The sequence below is a fragment of the Coregonus lavaretus genome (genome assembly GCF_964263955.1).
Source record: "Coregonus lavaretus genome assembly, chromosome: 5".
In the NCBI taxonomy this organism is placed as follows: Eukaryota; Metazoa; Chordata; class Actinopteri; order Salmoniformes; family Salmonidae; genus Coregonus; species Coregonus lavaretus.
In genome coordinates, this window is record NC_139992.1 from 61,882,203 (window position 1) to 61,909,095 (window position 26,893).

Here is a 26,893-nt window from a genome sequence, read left to right on the forward strand (position 1 = left end):
TGGCACCATGTTTGTTGACATCATACAATGCAATCTGGTTGTCACGTAAACGTCTGTCAGACCAAAGATGTTATAACAAAACGAGGTGAAGGGATGGTTCACTCGACTGACTTAGATTATAACTATGGTACCTCAGGGTTGCCAGCTCAAACCCCCCCCTTTCCAGGCTCTTTATTTTCATTTCGCTTATAAACATCTCCTGTGTTTGCCCCCCATTTACTGATAAATCCCACGTCATAGTAATATTTCCTGCATCATATCCCCCCACGATGTCTTCCCCAATTTCTACCCCCCATGGACTTGAAACCCCCCCACAAATTAAATTAGGCTAGGCAGTAGGCTTGTATTTGGGGTGATGATCTGTGAGGTGATAACATTTGATTTGCTTTGTGTTTGTCAAAAACGGTAAACAACTTGTCAAGTAATGTGCTCCGATTCTTGTATACACTGTAACAAGTCCATCGAAGATTTGTAATATACTGAAAAATGGCAAACTAAGTTCATATTTTTAGGTCAACGGGGGCAGCCATTTTTTTTACTTTGACACATACACTGTTTGCACAATTATTAGGCAAGTTGTATGTTTGAGGATTGATGTTATTATCGAATAACTACAGTGCTCTCGGTCAATCCAAAATGTTAATAAACCTCAAACCTGAATATTTAAGTAAGTAAAAGTGAGGTTTTGGCTTTCTTTGGAGAATACAGTGAGGGAAAAAAGTATTTGATCCCCTGCTGATTTTGTACGTTTGCCCACTGACAAAGACATGATCAGTCTATAATTTTAATGGTAGGTTTATTTGAACAGTGAGAGACATAATAACAACAACAAAAATGTATAAATTGATTTGCATTTTAATTAGGGAAATAAGTATTTGACCCCTCTGCAAAACATGACTTAGTACTTGGTGGCGAAACTCTTGTTGGCAATCACAGAGGTCAGACGTTTCTTGTAGTTGGCCACCAGGTTTGCACACATCTCAGGAGGGATTTTGTTCCACTACTCTTTGCAGATCTTCTCCAAGTCATTAAGGTTTCGAGGCTGATGTTTGGCAACTAAAACCTTCAGCTCCCTCCACAGATTTTCTATGGGATTAAGGTCTGGAGACTGGCTAGGCCACTCCAGGACCTTAATGTGCTTCTTCTTGAGCCACTCCTTTGTTGCCTTGGCCGTGTGTTTTGGGTCATTGTCATGCTGGAATACCCATCCACGACCCATTTTCAATGCCCTGGCTGAGGGAAGGAGGTTCTCACCCAAGATTTGACGGTACATGGCCCCGTCCATCGTCCCTTTGATGCGGTGAAGTTGTCCTGTCCCCTTAGCAGAAAAACACCCCCAAAGCATAATGTTTCCACCTCCATGTTTGACGGTGGGGATGGTGTTCTTGGGGTCATAGGCAGCATTCCTCCTCCTCCAAACACGGCGAGTTGAGTTGATACCAAAGAGCTCCATTTTGGTCTCATCTGACCATAACACTTTCACCCAGTTCTCCTCTGAATCATTCAGATATTCATTGGCAAACTTCAGACGGCCCTGTATATGTGCTTTCTTGAGCAGGGGGACCTTGCGGGCGCTGCAGGATTTCAGTCCTTCACGGCGTAGTGTGTTACCAATTGTTTTCTTGGTGACTATGGTCCCAGCTTCCTTGAGATCATTGACAAGATCCTCCCATGTAGTTCTGGGCTGATTCCTCACCATTCTCATGCTCATTGCAACTCCACAAGGTGAGATCTTGCATGGAGCCCCAGGCCGAGGGAGATTGACAGTTATTTTGTGTTTCTTCCATTTGCAAATAATCGCACCAACTGTTGTCACCTTCTCACCAAGCTGCTTGGCGATGGTCTTGTAGCCCATTCCAGCCTTGTGTAGGTCTACAATCTTGTCCCTGACATCCTTGGAGAGCTCTTTGGTCTTGGCCATGGTGGAGAGTTTGGAATCTGATTGATTGATTGCTTCTGTGGACAGGTCTCTTTTATACAGGTAACAAACTGAGATTAGGAGCACTCCCTTTAAGAGTGTGCTCCTAATCTCAGCTCGTTACCTGTATAAAAAGACACCTGGGAGCCAGAAATCTTTCTGATTGAGAGGGGATCAAATACTTTTTTCCATCACTGTATCTATGTGTGCACAATTATTGGGCAACTATTAGTGTGTACAATTATTATGCAACTAAATGAAAAACGAAAAGTTCCCCATCTCACTTGTTTATTTTCATCTGTTAAAGTGAGAATAATAAACAAACAACTCAAAATTTACAAATAAACATTTCTGACATTTCAAAAAAGAATCAGTGACCAATATAGCCACCTTTCTTTTCAATAACAGTCATAAGCCTTCCATCCATGGAGTCTGTCAGTTTCTTGATCTGTTGATGATCAACTCTTTGTGCAGCAGCAACCACAGCCTCCCAGACACTGGTCAGAGAGGTGTACTGTTTTCCTTCACCGTAAATCGACCGTTTAAGAAGGGACCACAAGTTCTCAATAGGGTTTAGGTCAGGTGAGGAAGGGGGCCATGTCATTATTCTTTCATCTTTAAGGCCTTTACTGGCTGGCCAAGCAGTGGAGTACTTCGATGCATGCGATGGAGCATTGTTCTGCATTAAAATCATGGTCTTCTTGAAAGATGCAGACTTTTTCCTGTACCACTGCTTGAAGAAAGTGTCTTCTAAAAACTGGCAGTAGGTTTGGGAGTTGAGTTTGAGTCCATCTTCAACCCGAAAAGGTCCAACTAGCTCATCTTTAATAATACCAGTCCATACCAGTACCCCACCCCCACCTTGCTGGCGGCTGAGTCGAAGTGGAGCTCCGTGCCCGTTACTGATCCAGCCACGGGCCCATCCATCTGGTCCGTCAAGAGTCACTCTCATCAGTCCATAAAACCTGTCTTCAGATATTTCTTGGCCGAGTCTTGACGTTTCAACTTATGTGTCTTGTTCAGTGGTGGTAGGGTTTCAGCCTTCCTTACCTTGGCCATGTCTCTGAGCACTGAACACCTTGTACTTCTGGGCACTCCAGGTAGGTTGCAGTTCTGGAATATGACAGCACTGGAGGATAATGGGTTCCTGGTAGCTTCACGTTTGATTCTTCTCAAATTCTTGGCAGTTAATTTGAGTCTTTTTTTCTCAACACGGTTCTTGCGAACCTGTTGACTATTTGCAACAAAACGTTCGATGGTTCTGTATTCACGCCCCAATATCTTAGCAATTTCAAGAGTGCTGCATCCCTCTGAAATACTTTTTTACAATTGCTGACTTTTCAGAGTCAGTTAAATCTCTTTTTTGGCCCATTTTGCCTGAGGAAAAGAAGCTGCCTAATAATTATACACACCTTGATATAGGGTGTTGATCTCCTTAGGCCACACCCTCCCTCATTACACAAATACACATCACCTGATATGCTTAAATCCAATAAGCATTCCAGTTTATACAGCTTGGTGTTCAGAAATATGCATAATAATGATGATATGGTCAAAATAGTGACTTGCCTAATAATTGTGCACACAGTGTATATGTGATCGTACGCATTAAAGGTTAAAGGGTTAGTTGTCTGTGCCAGCTCAACCCATTACAGGTGGTCTCTCTTAAACTGATCTCAGGTGAGTTTGGGGGACGAGGCCACCGTATGGGTTTACAGTCTCCTGCCCTCTTGTGTGAGAAGATGGTTGTCTCGCAAACACTCACCCCGATACTTATCCGAGGTCAGCCAGTGGTCTGATAACATCCAGCAGTATGGTGTTACGCCACCTGTCTGATAAGGCCAGAGTCACAGCCCACTGGCCACTCTAGGTTATGTAGCTACACAGGGCTGTCATGGGTTACGCTCATGCCATCATGTCATGTCATGGCTGGATGTTTTTCACACCCAGGCAGGTTGCTGGAAGTGACACACACAGAGATAAGTGTGGGCAGAAGCACACTTAAACTCAGTGAGATTATATCTATTCACGCAGTGTTAAAAAGCCCCCAGCTAATCAGATATTGAGTGGCTGATTCATTACCAGCTCACAGAGCAATCACTGTATGAGATAGCCTAGCGCTTAGGCCTATGTATAATTTATTTCATAATAACAGTGCAATTGACAATAATAACCTCACTAGATCTGTCACACTGGAGTATAACAATTAGGCCAAAGGAACATATTCATAGGCAGGGGGCCTACATGATTTCAACCATCTGTTCTGGTGTTTCACAAATTGCCTCCATCAAGTGATCAAATGGAGGAAATGTCTTACCTTCACATTGTCTGACTTCATCTCGGTCTCTACATAGAGTCCCTTCATGAAGCCAGTGGTCCGGATCACCTGTAGGAGAGAGGATAGAACGCATTACAGGGATTGACGTGAAGGGTTGCTCTATTGTCACGGGCAAGTGAACTGAGCAGTCGGGCAAGTTGAGCCTGCTCTGAAGTTGCACCAGGTGATTTGTTTTTGGACTGAATTCCAGTAGCCTTCTTTCTGGTTCATCCCCATTGTTTAAATGAAAGATGGCCAATTTATGGCAGCTGGGCAAGTTGAGCCTGCTCAGTGGTATCCCCATTAGGCAGGTTATTTTTAAAGACTGAATTCCAGTAGCCTAACATAGGGGCTACACTGTTTTTTGTTGTTGTTTTTTACTGCTACACTCGGAAGCGTAACTTTTAGTCAGCGCGAGCAGAGCGCTAGCCACTAGGCCTATGTCCTATTCCTCTCGGCCTTGAGCTGCACGTCGGAATGTTTAAAATAGAACCAAAACGACATTTTAAAAAAATACTGCTGACTTGTCCGATGGGCAAGTGCCTTTCAGACCTTAATGTCAATCCTTGCACTGCCAAATTAGCAAGCCACTATGGTTGAAATGTTCATTGCAAAATGGCATGACTGATTATATGCTGTCCATATTGAAATTATGGTCAACAGAAATCATATTTATTTATAAATAAGACAGATTAACAAGCAGGAGGTAACTTCTATACAATTAGCATAATTTTGATTCAGTGGGGGAAAACACTTGGATAATCAGTACAATGGAGTCACGCTTGCTAACACATATCATCAAATATGCATGAGCATATACTGAAAGGTGAAACAAACTGAACTGAAGGAGGAGAGAGAGAGAAAGAGTGAACAGACTACCTATTGAATGGGGTTAAAGAGTTTACTCAACTCTGCTGAGCCTGGTATAGCCTGTGGCACAGACCCAGCCACTGGCAAACCCTCTACCAGGGAAGCCTTTTGGGTCATTCCAGGGCTCTCCCTGGAATATATATAACACAGAATTACTCTTGCCTGGCCCTCAACCCCGAGACTACGGCTTAGGACACAAACAAGTACAAGAAGTCCTGCTACGACCTCCACAGAGCCATCAAACAAGCAAAAGGACAATATGTGACTGACCGCCTCGATTTGGTCTTATGCAGCAAATTTTTAAATTGTGTTTTTTTACATTGGATAAAAGTACAGACTTAGAGCCAGAAAATGGTATGTCATACGCTGCAGTTGAGGAACAATGGGAAAGTAATTCTGCTTTGAAAGTTGGTAAACTTGTAACCCCACTTTTGAGAAAACGGCCTTTGAATGTTTTGGCACACCTACTGGAGAGCTCCTCTTTGTCTTCACCTATTAAGCAACCTTCACGCCCTCTTAAGCCTTAGCCCCACCCATCTCTAAGGATTCACATGAGGCCATGTGCTAAACAGTGTGAGTAAGATAGTGTAGTAAACAACCAAAGATTTCAAGACTAAAAGTGGTGAAAGTAGTAGCCTACAATAAGGAAAAACTCCAGGTAAAAATACACTTTATCTAGTGCTTGGCCTATATCCTAATCTGACTTTGGTGCAGGTAATGTTGTTCTTCACATTACCGTCTCTGGTAAACACACACTTTATCAAATAAAATCTAAGTTTATTTGTCACATGCACAAGATACAGAAGATGTAAATGATACAGTGAAATGTTTACTTGCATATTTGGATAGTAGCAATATCAAATATAGAAAGTGTTTAGAAAAAAGATGAAAGTAGGGAAAAAGATGAAAACGCTAATGCACATTCTGACTGAGTGACACCAAACTTGGCTGCAAATTGAGGACTCACAAACACAAACCCCATTGCGTGCTGCTTCTAATCTGCATGTTGTTTACAGTGAGAACGTGCAGGGAGGTATTTTGCCAACATCTATTTAGGCATCTTAAAACACTTCAGTTTTTTCCAATCACGAGTATCATCCGATCTGACTATCAACTGTACATTTACGGATACGATTACGAATATGAGTATGGCCATGTCGGCACACCCCTACCAGACACACTTGTCTAAATTGATGGGTCATGTGAAATAAATGCTATAACCACCCCCCCAGCCACATTTAGCTACAGTTGAAGTCGGAAGTTTACATACACTTAGGCTGGAGTCATTAAAACTCATTTTTCAACCATTCCACAAATTTCTTGTTAACAAACTATAGTTTTGGCAAGTCGGTTAGGACATCTACTTTGTGCATGACACAAGTCATTTTTCCAACAATTGTTTACAGACAGATTATTTCACTGTATCACAATTCCAGTGGGTCAGAAGTTTATAATAATAATAATAATAATAATAATAAATAATATTCCATTTAGCAGACGCTTTTATCCAAAGCGACTTACAGTCATGTGCGCATACATTTTTACGTATGGGTGGTCCCGGAGATCGAACCCACTACCCTGGCGTTACAAGCGCCATGCTCTACCAATTGAGCTACAGAGGACCACAAACACTAAGTTGACTGTGCCTTTAAACAGCTTGGAAAATTCCAGAAAAAGTCATGTTTTAGAAGCTTCTGATAGGCTAATTGACATCATTTGAGTCAATTGGAGGTGTACCCGTGGATGTATTTCAAGGCCTACCTTCAAACTCAGTGCCTCTTTGCTTGACATCATGGGAAAATCAAAAGAAATCAGCCAAGACCTCAGAAAAAGATTTGTAGACCTCCACAAGTCTGGTTCATCCTTGGGAGCAATTTCCAAACGCCTGAAGGTACCACGTTCATCTGTACAAACCATAGTACGCAAGTATAAACACCATGGAACCACGCAGCCGTCATACCGCTCAAGGAGACGCGTTCTGTCTCCTAGAGATGAACGTACTTTGGTGCGAAAAGTGCAAATCAATCCCAGAACAACAGCAAAGGACCTTGTGAATATGCTGGAGGAAACAGGTACAAAAGTATCTATAGCCACAGTAAAACTAGTCCTATATCGACATAACCTGAAAGGCCGCTCAGCAAGGGAGAAGCCACTGCTCCAAAACCGCCATAAAAAAGCCAGACTACGGTTTGCAACTGCACATGGGGACAAAGACTGTACTTTTTGGAGAAAAGTCCTCTGATCTGATGAAGCAAAAATAGAACTGTTTGGCCATAATGACCATCGTTATGTTTGGAGGAAAAAGGGGGTTGCTTGCAAGCCAAAGAAAACCATCCCAACCGTGAAGCACGGGGCGGCAGCATCATGCTGTGGGGGTGCTTTGCTGCAGGAGGGACTGGTGCACTTCACAAAATAGATGGCATCATGAGGAAGGAAAATTATGTGGATATATTGAAGCAACATCTCAAGACATCAGTCAGGAAGTTAAAGCTTGGTCGCAAATTGGTCTTCCAAATGGACAATGACCCCAAGCATACTTCCAAAGTTGTGGCAAAATGGCTTAAGGACAACAAAGTCAAGGTATTGGAGTGGCCATCACAAAGCCTTGACCTCAATCCTATAGAAAATGTGTGGGCGGAACTGAAAAAGCGTGTTTGAGCAAGGAGGCCTACAAACCTGACTCAGTTACACCAATTCACCCAACTTATTGTGGGAAGCTTGTGGAAGTCTACCCGAAACGTTTGACCCAAGTTAAACCATTTAAAGGCAATGCTACCAAATACTAATTGAGTGTTTTGTAAACTTCTGACCCACTGGGAATGTGATGAAATAAATAAAAGATGAAATAAATCTCTACTATTATTCTGACATTCTTCAAATAAAGTGGTGATCCTAACTGACCTAAAACAGGGAATTTTTACTAGGATTAAATGTCAGGAATTGTGAAAAACTGAGTTTAAATGTATTTGGCTAAGGTGTATGTAAACTCCCGACTTCAACTGTAAGTGGATGGGTCACTATTGTCTAGACATGTACACATGTTCCTGAAATACAATAGATGGCCGTAATCACTCCCAGACACACCTGGCTAACTTGATGGGTCATGTAATCATCTGGCGAAGTAGAATCTTTTGTTTAGACATGTAGCTAGCTAGCTAAACAATGAACCATAATCCCAACACATACTACTAGCAATACAAACTGATTGTCATAGCTAGCCAACATGCATGAAATGCTGTAGTAACTAGGTTCAATGTTAGCTAGCTAGCTAACATTTCGCTATAACTAGCAAGATGGCATACATGTTTGTTATTAAGGCATATGAAAGTTCATATGTTCGAGAAGGCATTTCTGCAACAAAATAAATCAAATGCCTCTCCTGTGAAGTAGTGATGTGCGACATACCCCTAGCTTCCTGAAACGGGGTCACAAATAGGAACCTGCCGCACATGGCAGAGGCTACAGTCCATTACAGATTACAAAGGAAGACCCAGCTGTGATGCCTCTCTACCAGACAAACTCAATGCATTTGATGTACGCTTCGACAAAAACAACACTGAGCCATGCAAGAGGTCCCCCGCTGACCCAGAGAACAGGGTGATCTTACTCTCCGAGGCTGACGTGAGCAAGGTTTTAAATGAGGTTAACACTCGCAAGGCCGCGGTACCACACGGTATTCCAGTGCACGTTCTCAGAGCATGTGCAGAAGAGCTGGCAGGCATATTCACGGTAATCCCCACATCTCAAACTGACCACCATCATTCCTATTCCCAAAAACTCTAAGGCTACCTGCCACAATGACTACTGCCCTGTAGCACTGCAATCTCCAATCATGAAGTGCTTTGAAAGGCTGAATATAGCACACATCAACATAATGTAAGTAAACACACACCGCCCTAACAGATCCCTCAGCAAGCATTGCCAGTCTGCACACACACACACACACACACACACACACACGTGTGAAATTACAGATGCTCATTCTATTTTTGTTTGTTTGATACAGTTGAAGTCGGAAGTTCACATACACCTTAGCCAAATACATTTAAATACATTTTCACAATTCCTGACATTTAATCCTAGTAAAACGTTCCTGTCTTAGGTCAGTTAGGATCACCACTTTATTTTAAGAATGTGAAATGTCAGAATAATAGTAGCGAGAATGATTTATTTCAGCTTTTTTGGGTCAAACGTTTTGGGTAGCCTTCCACAAGCTTCCCAAAATAAGTTGGGTGAATTTTGGCCCATTCCTCCTGACAGAGCTGGTGTAACTGAGTCAGGTTTGTAGGCCTCCTTGCTCAAACACGCTTTTTCAGTTCTGCCCACAAATGTTCTATAGGATTTAAGTCAGGGATTTGTGATAGCCACTCCAATACCTTGACTTTGTTGTCCTTAAGCCATTTTGCCACAACTTTGGAAGTATGCTTGGGGTCATTGTCCATTTGGAAGACCAATTTGCGACCAAGCTTTAACTTCCTGACTGATGTCTTGAGATGCTGCTTCAATATATCCACATAATTTTCCTTCCTCATGATGCCATCTATTTTCTGAAGTGCACCAGTCCCTCCTGCAGCAAAGCACACCCACAGCATGATGCTGCAACCCCCGTGCTTCACGGTTGGGATGGTGTTCTTCGGCTTGCAAGAAACCCCTTTTTCCTCCAAACATAACGATGGTCATTATGGCCAAACAGTTCTATTTTTGTTTCATCAGACCAGAGGAAGGTTCTCCAAAAAGTATGATCTTTGTCCCCATGTGCAGTTGCAAACCGTAGTCTGGCTTTTTTATGGCAGTTTTGGAGCAGTGGATTCTTCCTTGCTGAGTGGCCTTTCAGGTTATGTTGATATAGGACTCGTTTTACTGTGGATATAGATACTTTTGTACCTGTTTCCTCCAGCATCTTCACAAGGTCCTTTGCTGTTGTTCTGGGATTGATTTTCACGTTTTGCACCAAAGTACGTTCATTTCTAGGAGACAGAACGCCTCTCCTTCCTGAGCGGTATGACGGCTGCGTGGTCCCATGGTGTTTATACTTGCGTACTATGGTTTGTACAGATGAACATGGTACCTTTAGGCGTTTGGAAATGGCTCCCAAGGATGAACCAGTCTTGTGGAGGTCTACCATTTTTTTGAGGTCTTAGCTGATTTCCTTAGATTGTCCCATGATGTCAAGCAAAGAGGCACTGAGTTTGAAGGTAGGCCTTGAAATACATCCACAGGTACACCTCCAATTGACTCAGATGATGTCAATTAGCCTATCAGAAGTTTCTAAAGCCATGACATCGTTTTCAGCATAGTGGGTCAATTTCCGCAACAACTAAGAGCGTTGAAACGCGAGGCTCAACTTATCCACTGTTTTGGTGCCCTGGCTACCACGCTCTAACAGCGTGAAGTGATTGGTACCCGTGCACATGTGCAGATACTGTGTGAGAGCGAAGTCTTGCATTTCGCTCATCTCAAAATCTGCGATGTTGCTCGTGGCAACGTCCTTTCGCTGAGTCTACCTTTAATAGGCCTGTATTCTTTGCATGTTCACTACGAACTATGGCACTTAAGATCCACCTACAGTAATGACATCTTCCTGTATGGAATGTTTTATCTTAGATGCTAATAAATAGGCAAAAGACCCAACCAAGAATCTGTTTGGAAAGAGGTTTGTTGTCTATGCATTTACAGTGCATTCGGAAAGTATTCAGACCCCTTGACTTTTTCAACATTTTGTTATGTTACAGCCATATTCTAAAATTGATTAAATTATTTTTTCCCTCATCAATTTACACACAATACCCCATAATAACAAAGCAAAAACAGATTTGTAGAAAGTTTTGCAAATGTATTAAAAATGTCAAACTGAAAATACATTTAAATAAGTATTCAGACCCTTTACTCAGTGCTTTGTTGAAGCACCTTTGGCAGCGATTCCTGCCTTGAGTCTTCTTGGGTTTGACGCTACAAGCTTGGCACACCTGTATTTGGGGAGTTTCTCCCATTCTTCTCTGCAGATCCTCTCAAGCTCTGTCAGGTTGGATGGGGAGCGTTGTTGCACAGCTATTTTCAGGTCTCTCCAGAGATGTTAGATCGGGTTCAAGTCCAGGCTCTGACTGGGCCACTCGAGGACATTCAGAGACTTGTCTCGAAGCCAATCCTGCGTAGTCTTGGCTGTGTGCTCAGGGTCGATGTCCTGTTGGAAGGTGAACCTTTGCCCCAGTCTGAGGTCCTGAGCACTCTGGAGCAGGTAATCATCAAGGATCTCTCTGTACTTTGCTATGTTCATCTTTGCCTTGATCCTGACTAGTCTCCCAGTCCCTGCTGCTGAAAAACATCCCCATAGCATGATGCTGCCACCACCATGCTTCACCGTAGGGATGGTGCCAGATTTCCACCAGACGTGACGCTTGGCATTCAGGCCAAAGAGTTCAATCTTGGTTTCATCAGACCAGAGAATCTTGTTTCTCATGGTCTGAGAGTCTTTAGGTGCCTTTTGGCAAACTCCAAGCGGGCTGTCATGTGTCTTTTACTGAGGAGTGGCTTCCGTCTGGCCACTCTCCCATAAAGACCTGATTGGTGAAGTGCTGCAGAGATGGTTGTCCTTCTGGAAGGTTCTCCCATCTCCACAGAGGAACACTGGAGCTCTGTCAGAGTGACCATCGGGTTCTTGGTCACCTCCCTGACCAAGGCCCTTCTCCCCCGATTGCTCAGTTTGGCCGGGCGGCCAGCTCTAGGAAGAGTCTTGGTGGTTCCAAACTTCTTCCATTTAAGAATGATGGAGGCCACTGAGTTCTTGGGGACCTTCAATGCTGCAGAAATGTTTTGGTACCTTTCCCCAGATCTGTGCCTCGACACAATCCTGTCTCAGAGCTCTACGGACAATTCCTTCGACCTCATGGCTTGGTTTTTACTCTGACATGCACTGTCAACTGTGGGACCTTATATAGACAGGTGTGTGCCTTTCCAAATCATTTCCAATCAATTGAATTTACCACAGGTGGACTCCAATCAAGTTGTAGAAACATCTCAAGGATGATCAATGGAAACAGGATGCTCAATTTCAAGTCTCAGAGCAAAGTGTCTAAATACTTATGTAAATAAGGTATTTCTGTTCTTTTTTTTTCTTTTTTTTATGCAAACATTTCTAAAAACCTGTTTTCGCTTTGTCATTATGGGGTATTGTGTGTAGATTGCTGAGGAAAAAATAATATTTAATCAATTTTAGAATAAGGCTGTAACGTAACAAAATTTGGAAAAAGTCAAGGGGTCTGAATACTTTCCGAAGGCACAGTATGAACACTTGCAATCTCACGTTTGCTAGAGTAGCTATCAGGAAGGTTAGCCGCCGCCACCATATACACACACATATTGTGCAGCCTAAGGGAGAGGTAAAGGTTTGGTGAGTCTAGCATATAAGTTCTGGGAAGAGCTGCGAATGTCCATTGAAATGCATTGAATTTATGCATATATTGCTATGGTAAAAAAAAAAAAATATGAAATAGTGTCAAATAGATGCTCAGGTAATCTAGTTTGAAGCTACCCAAAGGTGTTCGATGGGGTTGAGGTCATGGCTCTGTGCAGGCCAGTCAAGTTCTTCCACACCGATCTTAACAAACCGTTTCTGTATGGACCTGGCTTTGTGCACGGGGGCATTGTCATGCAGAAACAAGAAAGGGCCTTCCCCAAACTGTTGCCACAAAGTTGGAAGCACAGATTTGTCTAGAATATCATTGAGCCATAGCCCAATGGCGGCGAGCTTTACAACACTCCAGCCGACCATGGTGATCTTAGGCTTGTGTACGGCCATGGAAACCCATTTCATGAAGCTCCCAACGAACAGTTATTGAACTGACGTTGCTTCCAGAGGCAGTTTGGAACTCGGTAGTGAGTGTTGCAACTGAAGACAGACGATTTGTACGCACTACGCGCTTCATCACTCGGCGGTCCCGTTCTGTGAGCTTGTGTGGCCTACCACTTCACGGCTTAGCCGTTGTTGCTCCTAGACGTTTCCAATTCACAATAACATCAATAATAGTTGACCGGGGCAGCTCTAGCAGGGCTGAAATTTGACAAACTGACTTATTGTAAAGGTGGCATCCTATGACGGTGCTACATTGAGCTCTTCAGTAAGGCCATTCTACTGCCAATGTTTGTCTATGGTGATTGCATGGCTGTGTGCTTGATTCTATACATCTGTCAGCAACGGGTGAGGCTGAAATAGCTGAATCCACTCATTTGAAGGGGTGTCCACATACTTTTGTATATATAGTGTATTTCATTTTAACATGCTCATATTATTGTATAACCCCTGAAAATGTTGATAGGACATTCCTATCTTGAGATATTTGAGTCCACCTTTTTATTTTTTTTCACCTTTATTTAACCAGGTAAGCCAGTTGAGAACAAGTTCTCATTTACAACTGCGACCTGGCCAAGATAAAGCAAAGCAGTGCGATAAAAACAACACAGAGTTACATATGGGGTAAAAAAAACAAAGTAAAAAAATACAATAGAAAATATATATACAGTGTGTGCAAATGTAGCAAGTTATGGAGGTAAGGCAATAAATAGGCTATAGTGCAAAATAATTACAATAGTATTAACACTGGAATGCTAGATGTGCAAGAGATTATGTGCAAATAGAGATACTGGGGTGCAAAAGAGCAAAATAAATAACAATATAGGGATGAGGTAGTTGGGTGGGCTAATTTCAGATGGGCTGTGTACAGGTGCAGTGATCGGTAAGGTGCTCTGACAACTGATGCTTAAAGTTAGTGAGGGAGATAAGAGTCTCCAGCTTCAGAGATTTTTGCAATTCGTTCCAGTCATTGGCAGCAGAGAACTGGAAGGAATGGCGGCCAAAGGAGGTGTTGGCTTTGGGGATGACCAGTGAGATATACCTGCTGGAGCGCAGACTAAGGGTGGGTGCTGCTATGGTGACCAATGAGCTAAGATAAGGCAGGGATTTGCCTAGCAGTGATTTATAGATGGCCTTGAGCCAGTGGGTTTGACGACGAACATGTAGTGAGGACCAGCCAACAAGAGTGTACAGGTCACAGTGGTGGGTAGTGTATGGGGCTTTGGAGACAAAACGGATGGCACTGTGATAGACTACATCCAATTTGCTGAGTAGAGTGTTGGAGGCTATTTTGTAAATGACATCGCCGAAGTCAAGGATCGGTAGGATAGTCAGTTTTACGAGGGCATGTTTGGCAGCATGAGTGAAGGAGGCTTTGTTGCGAAATAGGAAGCCGATTCTAGATTTAACTTTGGATTGGAGATTCTTAATGTGAGTCTGGAAGGAGAGTTTACAGTCTAACCAGACACCTAGGTATTTGTAGTTGTCCACATACTCTAGGTCAGACCCGTCGAGAGTAGTGATTCTAGTCGGGTGGGCGGGTGCCAGCAGCGTTTGATTGAAGAGCATACATTTAGTTTTACTAGTGTTTAAGAGCAGTTGGATGCTACTGAAGGAGTGTTGTATGGCATTGACGCTCATTTGGAGGTTTGTTAACACAGTGTCCAATGAAGGGCCAGATGTATACAAAATGGTGTCGTCTGCGTAGAGGTGGATCTGAGAGTCACCAGCAGCAAGAGCGATATCATTGATATACACGGAGAAAAGAGTCGGCCCAAGAATTGAACCCTGTGGCACCCCCATAGAGACTGCCATAGGTCCAGACAACAGGCCCTCCGATTTGACACATTGAACTCTATCTGAGAAGTAGTTGGTGAATCAGGCGAGGCAGTCATTTGAGAAACCAAGGCTATTTAGTCTGCCAATAAGAATGCGGTGGTTGACAGAGTCGAAAGCCTTGGCCAGGTCGATGAAGACGGCTGCACAGTACTGTATTATCGATCGCGGTTATAATATCGTTTAGGACCTTGAGCGTGGCTGAAGTACACCCATGACCAGCTCGGAAACCGGATTGCATAGCGGAGAAGGTACGGTGGGATTCGAAATGGTCGGTGATCTGTTTGATAACTTGGCTTTCAAATACTTTCGAAAGGCAGGGCAGGATGGATATAGGTCTGTAACAGTTTGGATCTAGAGTGTCACCCCCTTTGAAGAGGGGGATGACCGCGGCAGCTTTCCAATCTCTGGGGATCTCAGACGTTACGAAAGAGAGGTTGAACAGGCTAGTAATAGGGGTTGCGACAATTTCGGCAGCTAGTTTTAGAAAGAAAGGGTCCAGATTGTCTAGCCCAGCTGATTTGTAGGGGTCCAGATTTTGCAGCTCTTTCAGAACATCAGCTGTCTGAATTTGTGTGAAGGAGAAGCGGGGGGGGGGGGCATGGGCAAGTTGCAGCGGAGGGTGCAGAGTTGGTGGCCGGGGTAGTGGTAGCCAGGTGGAAAGCATGGCCAGCCGTAGCAAAATGCTTGTTGAAATTCTCGATTATGGTAGATTTATCGGTGGTGATAGTGTTTCCTAGCCTCAGTGCAGTGGGCAGCTGGGAGGAAGTGCTCTTATTCTCCATGGACTTTACAGTGTCCCAAAACTTTTTGGAGTTAGTGCTACAGGATGCACCTGTGTCATTTTGGTGCCAGTTTTGGAAAATGCTTTGCCATCGACTTGTGTATTATCTCTTGAGACCTTTTGACCCAGAATTCGGACACAAAATGTTGTAATATCTCATCAATGGTAAGGCCTACTGACATGAAGAAAATTGCACTATGCTTCTGACAGTGTGTTGTATCATTTGGTATGTTCAGCTCTAAAAGTTATGTTTATTTTCCCCCCCTAACACCATACCTTTAGGGAAGGCAGTTCTATTCCAAACAAACAATCCAGGTGCATTTAGAGATAAGCTCATTGACTGTCACCTAGAATAGAAGGTTAGGACTCATTTGATAACACCCATGTGAAGTAATGACACCCTTACAACACTTGTCCTGTGACAAAACTACATTTCAGTTAGCTAACTAGCTAGTTAGATGGCTAAAGTGAGCAAGTGCAGGGGAAGATATTTCATTTGTTTAATGATTATTTTATTTTTTACCATTTCAGCTAACATTTGCTCCCTAATCAGTTAATATTGTTAATATAAATGCAGAGATAAGTCACACATTATACTACTTCCCTTTGCCACGACTTGGTTTTGCTTGCTAGACCAAGCAGATAGGAGTGCCTAGCAACGAAAAACGACGCTGGTTTGATAGAGGATGGCTAGCTAGCTGAGTTGGTTACAGTAACTACAGTAACGTTTGCTAGCTAATCATCATCATGACTCATTTGCTGCAACGTTAGCTGGCTAGTCAGGTAACGTTAGCTAGTTAACTAGAGAACGTTAACATTAGCTAAACTAGCTACCTAGTTTTTACAGGGGCTAAATGCTAATGTTAGCTAGATATAAAAAATCTTTCAAAACCCATCTATGTAGCTAGCTACCTCTGTAACTGGTAACTAGCTAGCCAGTAAGCTAATCACTCACCTCACTGAATATGTCGTGCAGGTATCGAAACGGCGGTTTGGTGAGCAGTTTTTCAGTAAGCGGCGGTTTCTTTATCACTTTCCCCAAAGTGTCTTGGGTCTTTTTGGCCACTGACCCGTTCATAGCAGCTGTTGGAATGATAAATTCCCCAAAGCTATTGATACAAATAGGAATAAGACTGTTTTTCTAGCAGCTCTCCTGTCGCTATGTCAATAGCGTCCAATCCCACAATGCATCATTCATCTGAAATGCGCCTGCGCTAAGTGTAGTCAAGCACTGTTGGCTGGCTATAGCAACAACTAACAATGCAGTAAAATAACTTAACCAAAACAATGCAAATACTATGGAAACGCGTGGGGAAATATGCTGTGGGCAAAATATCCTGAATCTATCAGCAACATTTAGGCTATTTTTATATGTGTATTTTACAATGTTGAGTTAAAGAAATCGGAGTATAATGCTTGTATGGATGTCAGCCAATCTTCACCAATCAACTGCATTACAGTTAAAAACGACTTTGACTACCACCACTAATTTCTTTATGCTAGCTATGCTACCAGTTTACAGTTTTTATTTTAACACTTTGGTAGTATTTTCAGAAGTATGTGGTAAAATTTCACAACTCTTAGTACAAAACTCAAAACAGATAATCAAAAAGGCAGTTTTTTCAAAACTTTAAGCACATTTTCAATTGATTAAGTACAGCATACAAAATCACACAGTAACTTTTTCACTAAACCTAATTAGCGTTTCATCTAGAAATACCTTTCATATAAAGTAATTGCCTTTCAAAATGCAGTGCTCACAATATTTTTCATATGATTCTCTTCTCATTTGTTTAAATACATTTGACCATCACTTAATCCAACTGCACTTAATGGTTAATCACTTAACCATTTGGTAAACCTATAGATTTTAAACTGGTTTGTCTACTATGGACTACATAAATAAAATCTGTGTTTGTAAATTATAAACATCTAAATGATATGTATGATACATTATAACCATACATAATGACTACTCATCATTGCTAATTGATTTTACATAGTGGTAACCACAATTAGTCAGCATATAAAAAGGTGTGTGTGAACACTTGCAATTTCAACATGAAGCAGGATAGACAGCAAGGGAGAGGAAGAAATCAAAGAGCTCGTGGACAAGGGGCCCGTCAGAGAGGTTTGCATGGGCCCCGTCAAAGAGTTCAAAGAGGTGGGCATGGGCACCGTCAAAGAGGAGGACATCAGAGAGAGGGAGGCAGACGGCAGGGAACTGTTGTGTCTAATGAAGTCTAGGCCATCGTCGTTGACCATGTGGTAAACAGAGGCCTTACCATGGCAGAGGCTGCCAGATTAGTTCACCCCAATCTGAAAAGATTAACTGTCAATTCGATCATTACAACATTTCTCCGGTAAGTCTGCAGGATATGCACTATGCTTTACCATTACATTTACAGTAAATGACATATTGTAATGCATGTAAATTCACAAAACATGTTACAGTATTGTTTCAGTATGATCTATTGACAGTATAGTCTGTTCTACTGTCAGAATTGACAGAAGACCCCATGGTGGTGGCCTTGGCCATGTGCTGACCAACCAGCAAGAGTGGACAGTGGTGGAAATGGTGAGGGCCAGGAATGATATACGGCTGTCCGAAATAAAGCAGGCCATTGAGGAGAACGATGACACCTTTGCCAATGTGGCCTACCAACAATCACCCGCCTTTTGAAGAGGCACCAGGTATCTATGAAACACATTTACTGTACCGGGTGCCTTTTGAGAGAAACAACGACCGGGTGAAACAACTGCGGGGCCGAGTATGTTCAGGTACAGCACTATATACTGTATTACTGTTACTATTTGATGCACATGCTACTTCACAATATCATATTGGAACTATACTGTAACAATAACTATCCAAAATATATTATGTTGAGGGTGACAGTGCTTGATGCTGCTGTGAACCATCACAAGTATATCTTTGTTGATGAAACTGGCTTCAATCTGGCCAAAACTCGGCGCTGTGGGCGGAACCTCATCGGCCAACAGGCTACGGTCCAAGTTTCCTGGACAATGTGGGAGAAACATCTCCATGTGCGCAGCTATCTCTGAAGATGGTGTGGTAGGACGCAGGCCATTACTTGGATCCTACAATGCTGCACACCTCATTGTGTTTGTCAATTAAATTGAGCAGGCCTGTCAAGGTGAAGGGGTCACCTATGTCATTGTGTGGGATAGGTTCCACCATGCAGAGGTGGTTCAGGCATTGTTTCGGGCCCATCCGCGATTCGTGACCCTATACCTGCCCCCATACTCTCCTTTCCTCAACCCTATTGAGGAATTTTTTTCAGCATGGAGGTGGAAGGTGTACTATCGCCATTCCAATGAGCGTGCCACCCTCCTTCTGGCCATGGATGAGGCACATGACAACCTCAATGCAGACCAATGTCAAGCTTGGATTCGCCATGCCAAAAGGTTTTCCCGTGGTGCATGAACAATGAGGACATTCACTGTGATGTGGATGAGAATTGATGGCCAAATGCTCAAGACAGGCTTGATGCAAATTAATGCGTGCTAAACACATTTTATTTTCATTCATTTCATTTGTATAGATTTTCTGTCAATTTTGTCGGGTAATGTAAGTGTATTGCCTAATGTGAAAACTGTGTAATCTACTGTAATTTACAGTACTGTAGCATTTTACTTTCAGCACTTTTAAGGGCAATTTGAAACGCGTATCTTGCATTGTTTGCTATTGGATTAACTGGTAGTTAAAACGACTAAATTGAAAGATCTCATTATGTTGTGTTTTGGTGATTAAACCAATGTTCTCATTACATTTCACAATAAACATATATTTTGAATCAATGGTTGTGTGGTGAGAGATGTTTACAATCCAAATGAATGCACAATGACAGGTTTTGAATGAAAGACTGGCTGCGTTACAAGTGTGACCAGTTTAGAGTTATGTACTAAGAGTTGTGAAAATGTACCACATACTTTTTTTACATAAAAAAATAAAAAATAACTGCATAGGCCTTAATTTTATCTAAATGTCTGTGTGTGTGTGTGTGTTTGTGTAATGGGGAAATGTAAGATGACTAAAGTTAATATTTAGTTTGGAGTGATTAACAACGTGTTTAGCATATTTTGAGTTTCTGTAATACACATTTTCAGGGTTGTTTTTGAGACACTCAAGGTGTGGGTTGATGGTCACTAGACTTGAAGCTGAATGTTATGGATACTTCTCATTTTTGTGGATAGTGATTGACGCCAGACAGAATGTTCAAGGACCGAGGACACACTGATTACTCACTGTTGTATTTTAGTGATGACATTCTGTGGACACGTGTGATTCTGTAGCAGCTGACAAAGTCACTGCCTTTTGTTTTCACTTCCTACGAGCCTCTCGGTCTGGTGTTTACAGAACTGTTGGTGCTGTCTGATTAGGATAAAAGGCCTGTCTCCAAGAGGCCAGTTAGACATTTTCTCTGCTTCTGTGCTGGGTGGTGTATCCCTGTTGCAACTTGTAATAAACTGGATAGATTTTTGATTTACTTTAGCAACGACTTATCTCATTTTGTGAAATTCCTATTACAGTGTGTTTGTGCGCTACATTTAATTTGAATAGTTTTGTGTAATGCCAACCCCATACCTGTTTGGTAAGTTCTGTTGTCTATAAAAAGACCTGAAAATCAAAACCAAGTTACTGTCAGCTTGGACGTAAGCTCCAGACACTCCTCATACGCCTGTGCAATAGGTAAGATATTCATATTATTGAACAACATTTCTCAGTTGAAACCTGTACTATTATTATGTTCACTTGATGCAGCATTTGAATAATCTGGGTAGCGTATATGCCTATCGGTGTCAACATTCAATAATGTTAAAACCTTAATTTTGCCCTGGCCATTTGGCCAAAGAAGAAGCAGAATGACACCGAAATAAATTGTTTGAAGTTATGAATAAATTAACATGATCTATGCTAACTCTAAAATACAGTATACTGGTACGGGATTTTGTTTTAGAATTTAAAAACACTCTAGTCTAATAGACCTATGTCATTATCAGGAAAAGGAATGCTTTGAGGAAATGGGACACACGTAACCAAATAAGATTGGCCTGTTTCAGTAGGCATATAGTGCTATTTGTTAGGCAATTGTATTGAAATAGCACAGAAAATGGCACAAGGCAGGTGTTTTTTCGACTGGGTCCCTTTTTTATGACACTTCACTTTTATATGGTATTACATTGTTATGTGCCCATTCACTGTGCCATTTAGGATTTAAATATTCTAGCACATATATCATTGTAATTAAACCAGCCAAACCTGTTCTGACACAAAGCCTGCAATGCCTTCATTCATTGCTCCATTGTCAGATCCATAATCAGGATCCTTGGCATGCAGAAATTGTCTGATGAGATTGTCTAAGCACGAAGGGTGTGTGAGAGAATTCAGAGACAGATAGTCTAACAGAGTATGATCTGCACCACCCTATCATGAAGAAAGTTTACTCTTATTGTGACAGACTGGTAAAATAAATGTAAACTGGCCAGTGCACCTGAGATTTGGTGCGAGGTTCCGAGATTATGAAGAAGTTGGCTTCTGCAGAGGGCATTGTAGTTGAGATTGGTAAGGATTTTGATGCGATTTTCTTTTGCATCCTTCTCCTCTGTCTCCTCTGTCTCTCCCCCCCCCCCCCCTTCTTTCTCTCTCTCTCTCAGAACTGATGAACAACATGTATCGCTGGTCTCTCTTTGCCTTGCTCTTTGTCACCTGCATGGAAGTGTCCATACAGAAGAAAACAAAGCAAGGCCCTCAAACTCTCTCAAGAGGTAAGCCTGATGTATCAATGTATCCTAGCCACATACCTAACCTCCATTGGACTTTACTACTAAAACTATTCTTCATCCCCATTACATTAACACCAAATTAATTGAATCTGCTCCAATCTGCTCATTTGTAGCTCAGTTAGTAGAGCATGGTGCTTGGTTAGTGGGTTCCATTCCCGCGACCACCCATACATAAAATGTATGCGCACATGACTGTAAGATAAAAGCGTCTGCTAAATGGCTTGTATATTCTATTATATTAATCCTTAATTTTGCCTCAGGATGGGGGGATGACATTACCTGGGCCCAGACCTATGAGGAAGCCCTGACGACAATGACAGAAAGGTAAGACAAGACAAGATATTAGACAAAATACACAACAAGATTGTGCAATTGTGTTGTTTGGTTAGTGGCGTACGTTGAAAATTAAAGCAGTCTTTCAAATGTCTGAGAGTGAACTATTTTATTAAAGCTACACTATATATACAAAGGTATGTGGACACACCTTCAAATTAGTGTATTCGGCTATTTCAGCCACACCCGTTGCTGACAGGTATAAACAATTGAGCACACAGCCATGCGATCTCCATAGACAAACATTGGCAGTAAAATGGCCTTACTGAAGAGCTCAGTGACTTTCAATGTGGCACCGTCATAGGATGCCATCTTTCCAGCAAGTCAGTTTGTCAAATTTCTGCATTTCTAGAGCTGCCCTGAGTAAGTGCTGTTATTGTGAAGTGGAAACGTATAGGAGAAACAACGGCTCAGTCGTGAAGTGGTAGGCCACACAAGCTCACGGAACGGGACCGCCGAGTGCTGAAGAGCGCATAAAAATGGTCTGTCCTCGGTTGCAATACTCACTACCGAGTTCCAAACGGCCTTTGGAAGCAACGTCAGCACAATAACTGTTTGTCGGGAGCTTCATGAAATGGGTTTCCATGGCCGAGCAGCCGCACACAAGCCTAAGATCACCGTGCGCAATGCCAAGCATCGGCTGGAGTGGTGGAAATCTCGCTGCCATTGGGCTCTGGAGCAGTGGAAACGCTTTCTCTGGAGTGATGATCGCGTCACCATCTGGCAGTCCGACGGACGAATCTGGGTTTGGCGGATGCCAGGAGAACGCTACCTGCCTGAATGCATAGTGCCAACTCTAAAGTTTGGTGGAGGAGGAATAATGGTCTGGGGATGTTTTTCATGGTTCGGGCTAGGCCCCTTAGTTCTAGTGAAAGGAAATCTTAACGCTACAGCATACAATGACATTCTAGACGATTCTGTGCTTCCAACTTTGTGGCAACAGTTTGGGGAAGGCCCTTTCCTGTTTCAGCATGACAATGGCCCTGTGCACAAAGTGAGGTCAATACAGAAATGGTTTGTCGAGATTGGTGTGGAAATCGAACACCTTTGGATTAATTGGAACGTTGACTGCGAGCCAGGCCTAATCGCCCAACATCAGTGCCCGACCTCACTAATGCTCTTGTGGCTGAATGGAAGCAAGTCCCCACAGCAATGTTCCAACATCTAGTGGAAAGCCTTCCCAGAAGAGTGGAGGCTGTTATAGCAGCAAAGGGGGGACCAACTCCATATTATGGCCATGATTTTGGAATGAGATGTTCGATAAGTAGGTGTCCACATACTTTTGGTCATGTAGTGTATCTGCTTATGTCACAGCCCTATCCTCACAATTATTAAATCACTGTGCCCCATTAATTCAATGTCCCCAATGAAACAAATCAAATTGTAACTGAAATCCTCATATTTATTCAGTGGCTAAATCCCAAATTGCACCCTATTCCCTACATAGTGCACTACTTTTGACCAGGGCCCTATTACAAGTAGTGCACTGAATAGGGAATAGGATGCCATTTGGTACTGACACAACCTATGTGTTCTCATATATCTTTAATGACACTCAGGCCTTGGGTTTGGTATATTCCCAGAGACATTCTGTGCTTCTCTGTAAGCACATCCACCCACTACCTATTCAGCAGTGGAATATGTTCATATTTTGTCTGTGTCCTCGTGTTCCCACAGTAAGAAGCCTCTGATGGTCATTCATCACATGGAGGATTGTCCTCATAGTCAAGGTAATACTGCTGTACTTTCATTCTCACACATACTTCATCTAACCACAGGGCCCCAACCAAGGTCTTTGTTGCCTTACAATTCAAGTCATTCTGGTCTCTTTGTATCAACATTTAATTATATTCTAGACATTATCATTTGTAAGGTCTTGTATGACAAAGGAATACATTTACAAATTCCACTTTCTGAGGATAAAGTGTGTTGAAGTTGAAGGTGAGGTTCTCACTAACTGTCATTCTGTCACACCTCTTTTCACAGCTCTGAAGAAGGCATTTGCTGCTGATAAAGCCATACAGGAACTGGCCCAAGAGGATTTTGTCATGCTCAATGTGATGGTAATTATCATTTTAATGCTTTTTCAACATGTACTCATTGGAAGCAATGCAATAGTATGGTTAACTATATTCCAATCACAGATCAAACATTGAATCATGCACTTCATTATTTCCTTACCTTTAGATAAATGTTGGATATTAAATGTCAAAGGTGAGATGATAGATGTTGATTATTATACATTTATATTTTGATGTAATTTTGATATATTTCTCAGCATGAGACTACAGACACCAATCTGGCTCCAGATGGCCACTACGTTCCAAGAATCATATTTGTTGGTGGGTCTCTCTTCTTCTACCATGTCATCTGAGGACATCTCTCACTTAGGAAATAAATCACCATTCATTCTGAATCCCCAGTATATCACTCTGTCTAATGCTTGCCGTGAGATATTTGATGTAACTGTATTCAGTGCCTCATACAACTTTAATAGTAGCCATTAGCCTAATATTAATCAGACAACTCACATTTTTGATTAAGGGATCAATGTAATCTATGGGTGGCCATAGTGTTAGAAATTGAATAGTATGAATAAAGCATTACAATCTAGGTATTTATGCACCCATAATGATGTGTTCTGGTTGGAAGGAACATGTGGCTGCAGATATTCTCTAACACCCAACCCTGTCTGGAATGTAGAACTTCTGCTTTGAAGCTTTGGCAAAGTCCTCCTCCATAATTGATAACTGTCTCTGCAACCCCCGCCCCCTTACCCCCCACCCCCTCGCTCACACACACACACACACACACACACACACACACACACACACACACACACACACACACACACACACACACACACACACACACACACACACACACACACACACACACACACAACACACAAACACACAAACACACACACACAAACACACACCTTTTTTCCACAGATCCATCCATGACTGTGCGTGCCGACCTTGTTGGGAAGTACGGTAACCGCATGTACACCTACGAGCCGAGTGACGTCCCGTACTGTGAGTGTACCTCTTCTTCTCTTCTTCCCTAATGAGGTCCTATGAGATTCAGGCTGTTGCTTAACACACATACACATCCTCAAACTTTTTTTCCAATAACACAGACTGCACTTACTTATTAATTCGGTTCTACTCTTTCTTCCTTCACCTCATCCACTAACTAGTTGGGACAAGAGAGAGTTGGGAGATGCAACTGCAAAATAATTAGAATGCTTCAGGGATAGTTCTTAGCTGGAGAGAAGGTGGGCAGGTGAGGGGGTGGGTGAATACTTTATGAAAGTTTTACTGGAAGAGTGTCTCAAAGTTTCTGACAAAATTGCTGAAGAAGTAGGAAAGAGCGTGATAAGGGCAAATCCAGGCGTCAGTTGCTCAAATTAAAATCTGAAAAGGGAAAGCATGATAATTATTAGTCAAGAAATTAAGCAAATGATTACTGTAATTGCTGGAAGTCTAAAATAATTAATTGCTTAGTCTATCTAGACTACTAACAGAATTTGTAAAGCAAGGTTGGGGTCAGGGCCATTTCAATTCAGTCAATTCTTTAATTGGATTCCCAATTCTCTTCCTGACTTGAAATGGAATTGACCCCTTCCCTGGTGAATAGATTCTTACTCTAGCTTCTTGTCTATTGTGCCCCTTTCTCCACAGTGGCCGAGAACATGAAGAAAGCCAAGCGTCTACTGCATACTGAACTTTAACCTCACAGCCTTTTCAACACTGTACCATAATCTACTGGGCCCCTCCCTGTTCTGGGATCAACATCAAATACCAGAGGGGTTCACTGAGTCTTGGATACTCACATGTTTACACAGAATGTATACAATAGATGATCAATAAAGATGCATGACAGTGTGCACTGAATCTGTTGATTTTCATTGACTCCAAATGCTAAAACAGAAAGTGTATTTAACTAAGTTATATGGACATACTCTGTGAGGGCTGTTGACATGACTTTGCTATACCTTTTTGTAGAATGTAAGAGGATACAAAAATATTTTTACAAATAATTTCATAAATATAAGACTTTTATCTGCTCAGTGCTTAATACATTTATAATGAGGGCATGTATACATTAAACACTGTAGACCCTATTATGTATATCTAAGACCCCCTGGACATATCCCTGCAAACATCAAAGTAAACATGGTGTTTGTTAGGTAATACCAAATATACTCTAAGTCAGGGGTTCTCAAAGTGGGGTCGGTCCACGGCCAGATCTCAATTAATCAGACAACTCACATTTTTGATTAAGGGATCAATGTAATCTATGGGTGGCCATAGTTTTAGAAATTGAATAGTATGAATAAAGCATTACATATATATATGGGTGAAACTCCCCAAATACAGGTGTGCGAAGCTTGTAGCGTAATACCCAAAAAGACTTGAGGCTGTAATCACTGCCAAAGGTGCTTCAACAAAGTTCTGAGTAAAGGGTCTGAATACTTATTTAAAAGTATTTTCAGTTTTACATTTTTAATACATTTGCAAAACTTTCTACAAATCAGTTTTTGCTTTGTTATTATGGGGTATTGTGTGTAAATTGATGAGGGAAAAAACAATTTAATCAATTTTAGAATATGACTGTAACGTAAAAAAATTTGGAAAAAGTCAAGGGGTCTGAATACTTTCCGAATGCACTGTAAATGCATGCACAACAAACCTCTTTCCAAACAGATTCTTGGTTGGGTCTTTTGCTTATTTATTAGCATCTAAGATAAAACATTCCATACAGGAAGATGTCATAACTGTAAGTCGCTCTGGATAAGAGCGTCTGCTAAATGACTAAACTGTAAAATGTAAAAATGGAAAGGTCTGAATACTTACGTAAATTAAATATTTCAGTTTAAAAAATGCTATACATTTGCAAAAAAATCTTAAAACCTGTTTTTGCTTTTTCATTATGGGGTATTGTGTGTAGATTGATGAGGAACATTTTTTATTTAACCCATTTTAGAATAAGTGTCACGTTCGTTCATAGACGGGTCAGACCAAGGCGCAGCGTGATATGCATACATGTTTATTTGAACCGAATAAACACAACGACAAAACAACAAACTAAACGAAACGTGAAGTCCAAGGTAGACACAAACAACATACCTTTCACGGAACAAGATCCCACAACCCACTAGTGCCAATAGGCTGC

General features: G+C 41.9%; 2 protein-coding genes across 3 annotated transcripts in view; one reads left to right on the plus strand and one right to left on the minus strand.

Moving 5' to 3' along the window:
* Positions 1–16,763, minus strand: part of traf3ip1 (TNF receptor-associated factor 3 interacting protein 1) — a 71,859-nt gene extending 55,096 nt beyond the window's left edge. Inside the window, exons 1-2 of one of the 2 annotated variants that reach the window (XM_084161456.1) lie at positions 16,527–16,763; positions 4,236–4,304 (exon numbers count right to left, since the gene is read on the minus strand). In XM_084161456.1, the coding sequence (XP_084017582.1) occupies positions 4,236–4,304; positions 16,527–16,649 (192 nt within the window). In that variant the 5' untranslated portion in view covers positions 16,650–16,763. The remainder of the gene's footprint in view (positions 1–4,235; positions 4,305–16,526) is intronic. The other variant, XM_084161457.1, reaches the window with a different exon arrangement.
* A 3,449-nt stretch (positions 16,764–20,212) lies between these two features.
* Positions 20,213–26,626, plus strand: agr1 (anterior gradient 1). The gene is made up of 8 exons (XM_084161458.1): positions 20,213–20,285; positions 21,251–21,361; positions 21,640–21,703; positions 23,390–23,442; positions 23,699–23,775; positions 23,991–24,054; positions 24,667–24,750; positions 25,399–26,626. The coding sequence occupies exons 2-8, from the start codon at positions 21,256–21,258 to the stop codon at positions 25,446–25,448; spliced, it is 498 nt and encodes a 165-aa protein (XP_084017584.1). The 5' UTR covers positions 20,213–20,285; positions 21,251–21,255; the 3' UTR covers positions 25,449–26,626.
* Positions 26,627–26,893: the final 267 nt, after the last annotated feature.

What these genes read in the sequence shown, in the direction of transcription:
- agr1 (XM_084161458.1), top strand. Translation starts at nt 21,256, where the DNA reads ATGAACAACATGTATCGCTGGTCTCTCTTTGCCTTGCTCTTTGTCACC. An exon ending in GGATTGTCCTCATAGTCAAG is followed by an intron (nt 23,443 to 23,698) that starts GTAATACTGCTG and finishes CTCTTTTCACAG; the next exon opens with CTCTGAAGAAGGCATTTGCT. An exon ending in GCCGAGTGACGTCCCGTACT is followed by an intron (nt 24,751 to 25,398) that starts GTGAGTGTACCT and finishes CTTTCTCCACAG; the next exon opens with TGGCCGAGAACATGAAGAAA.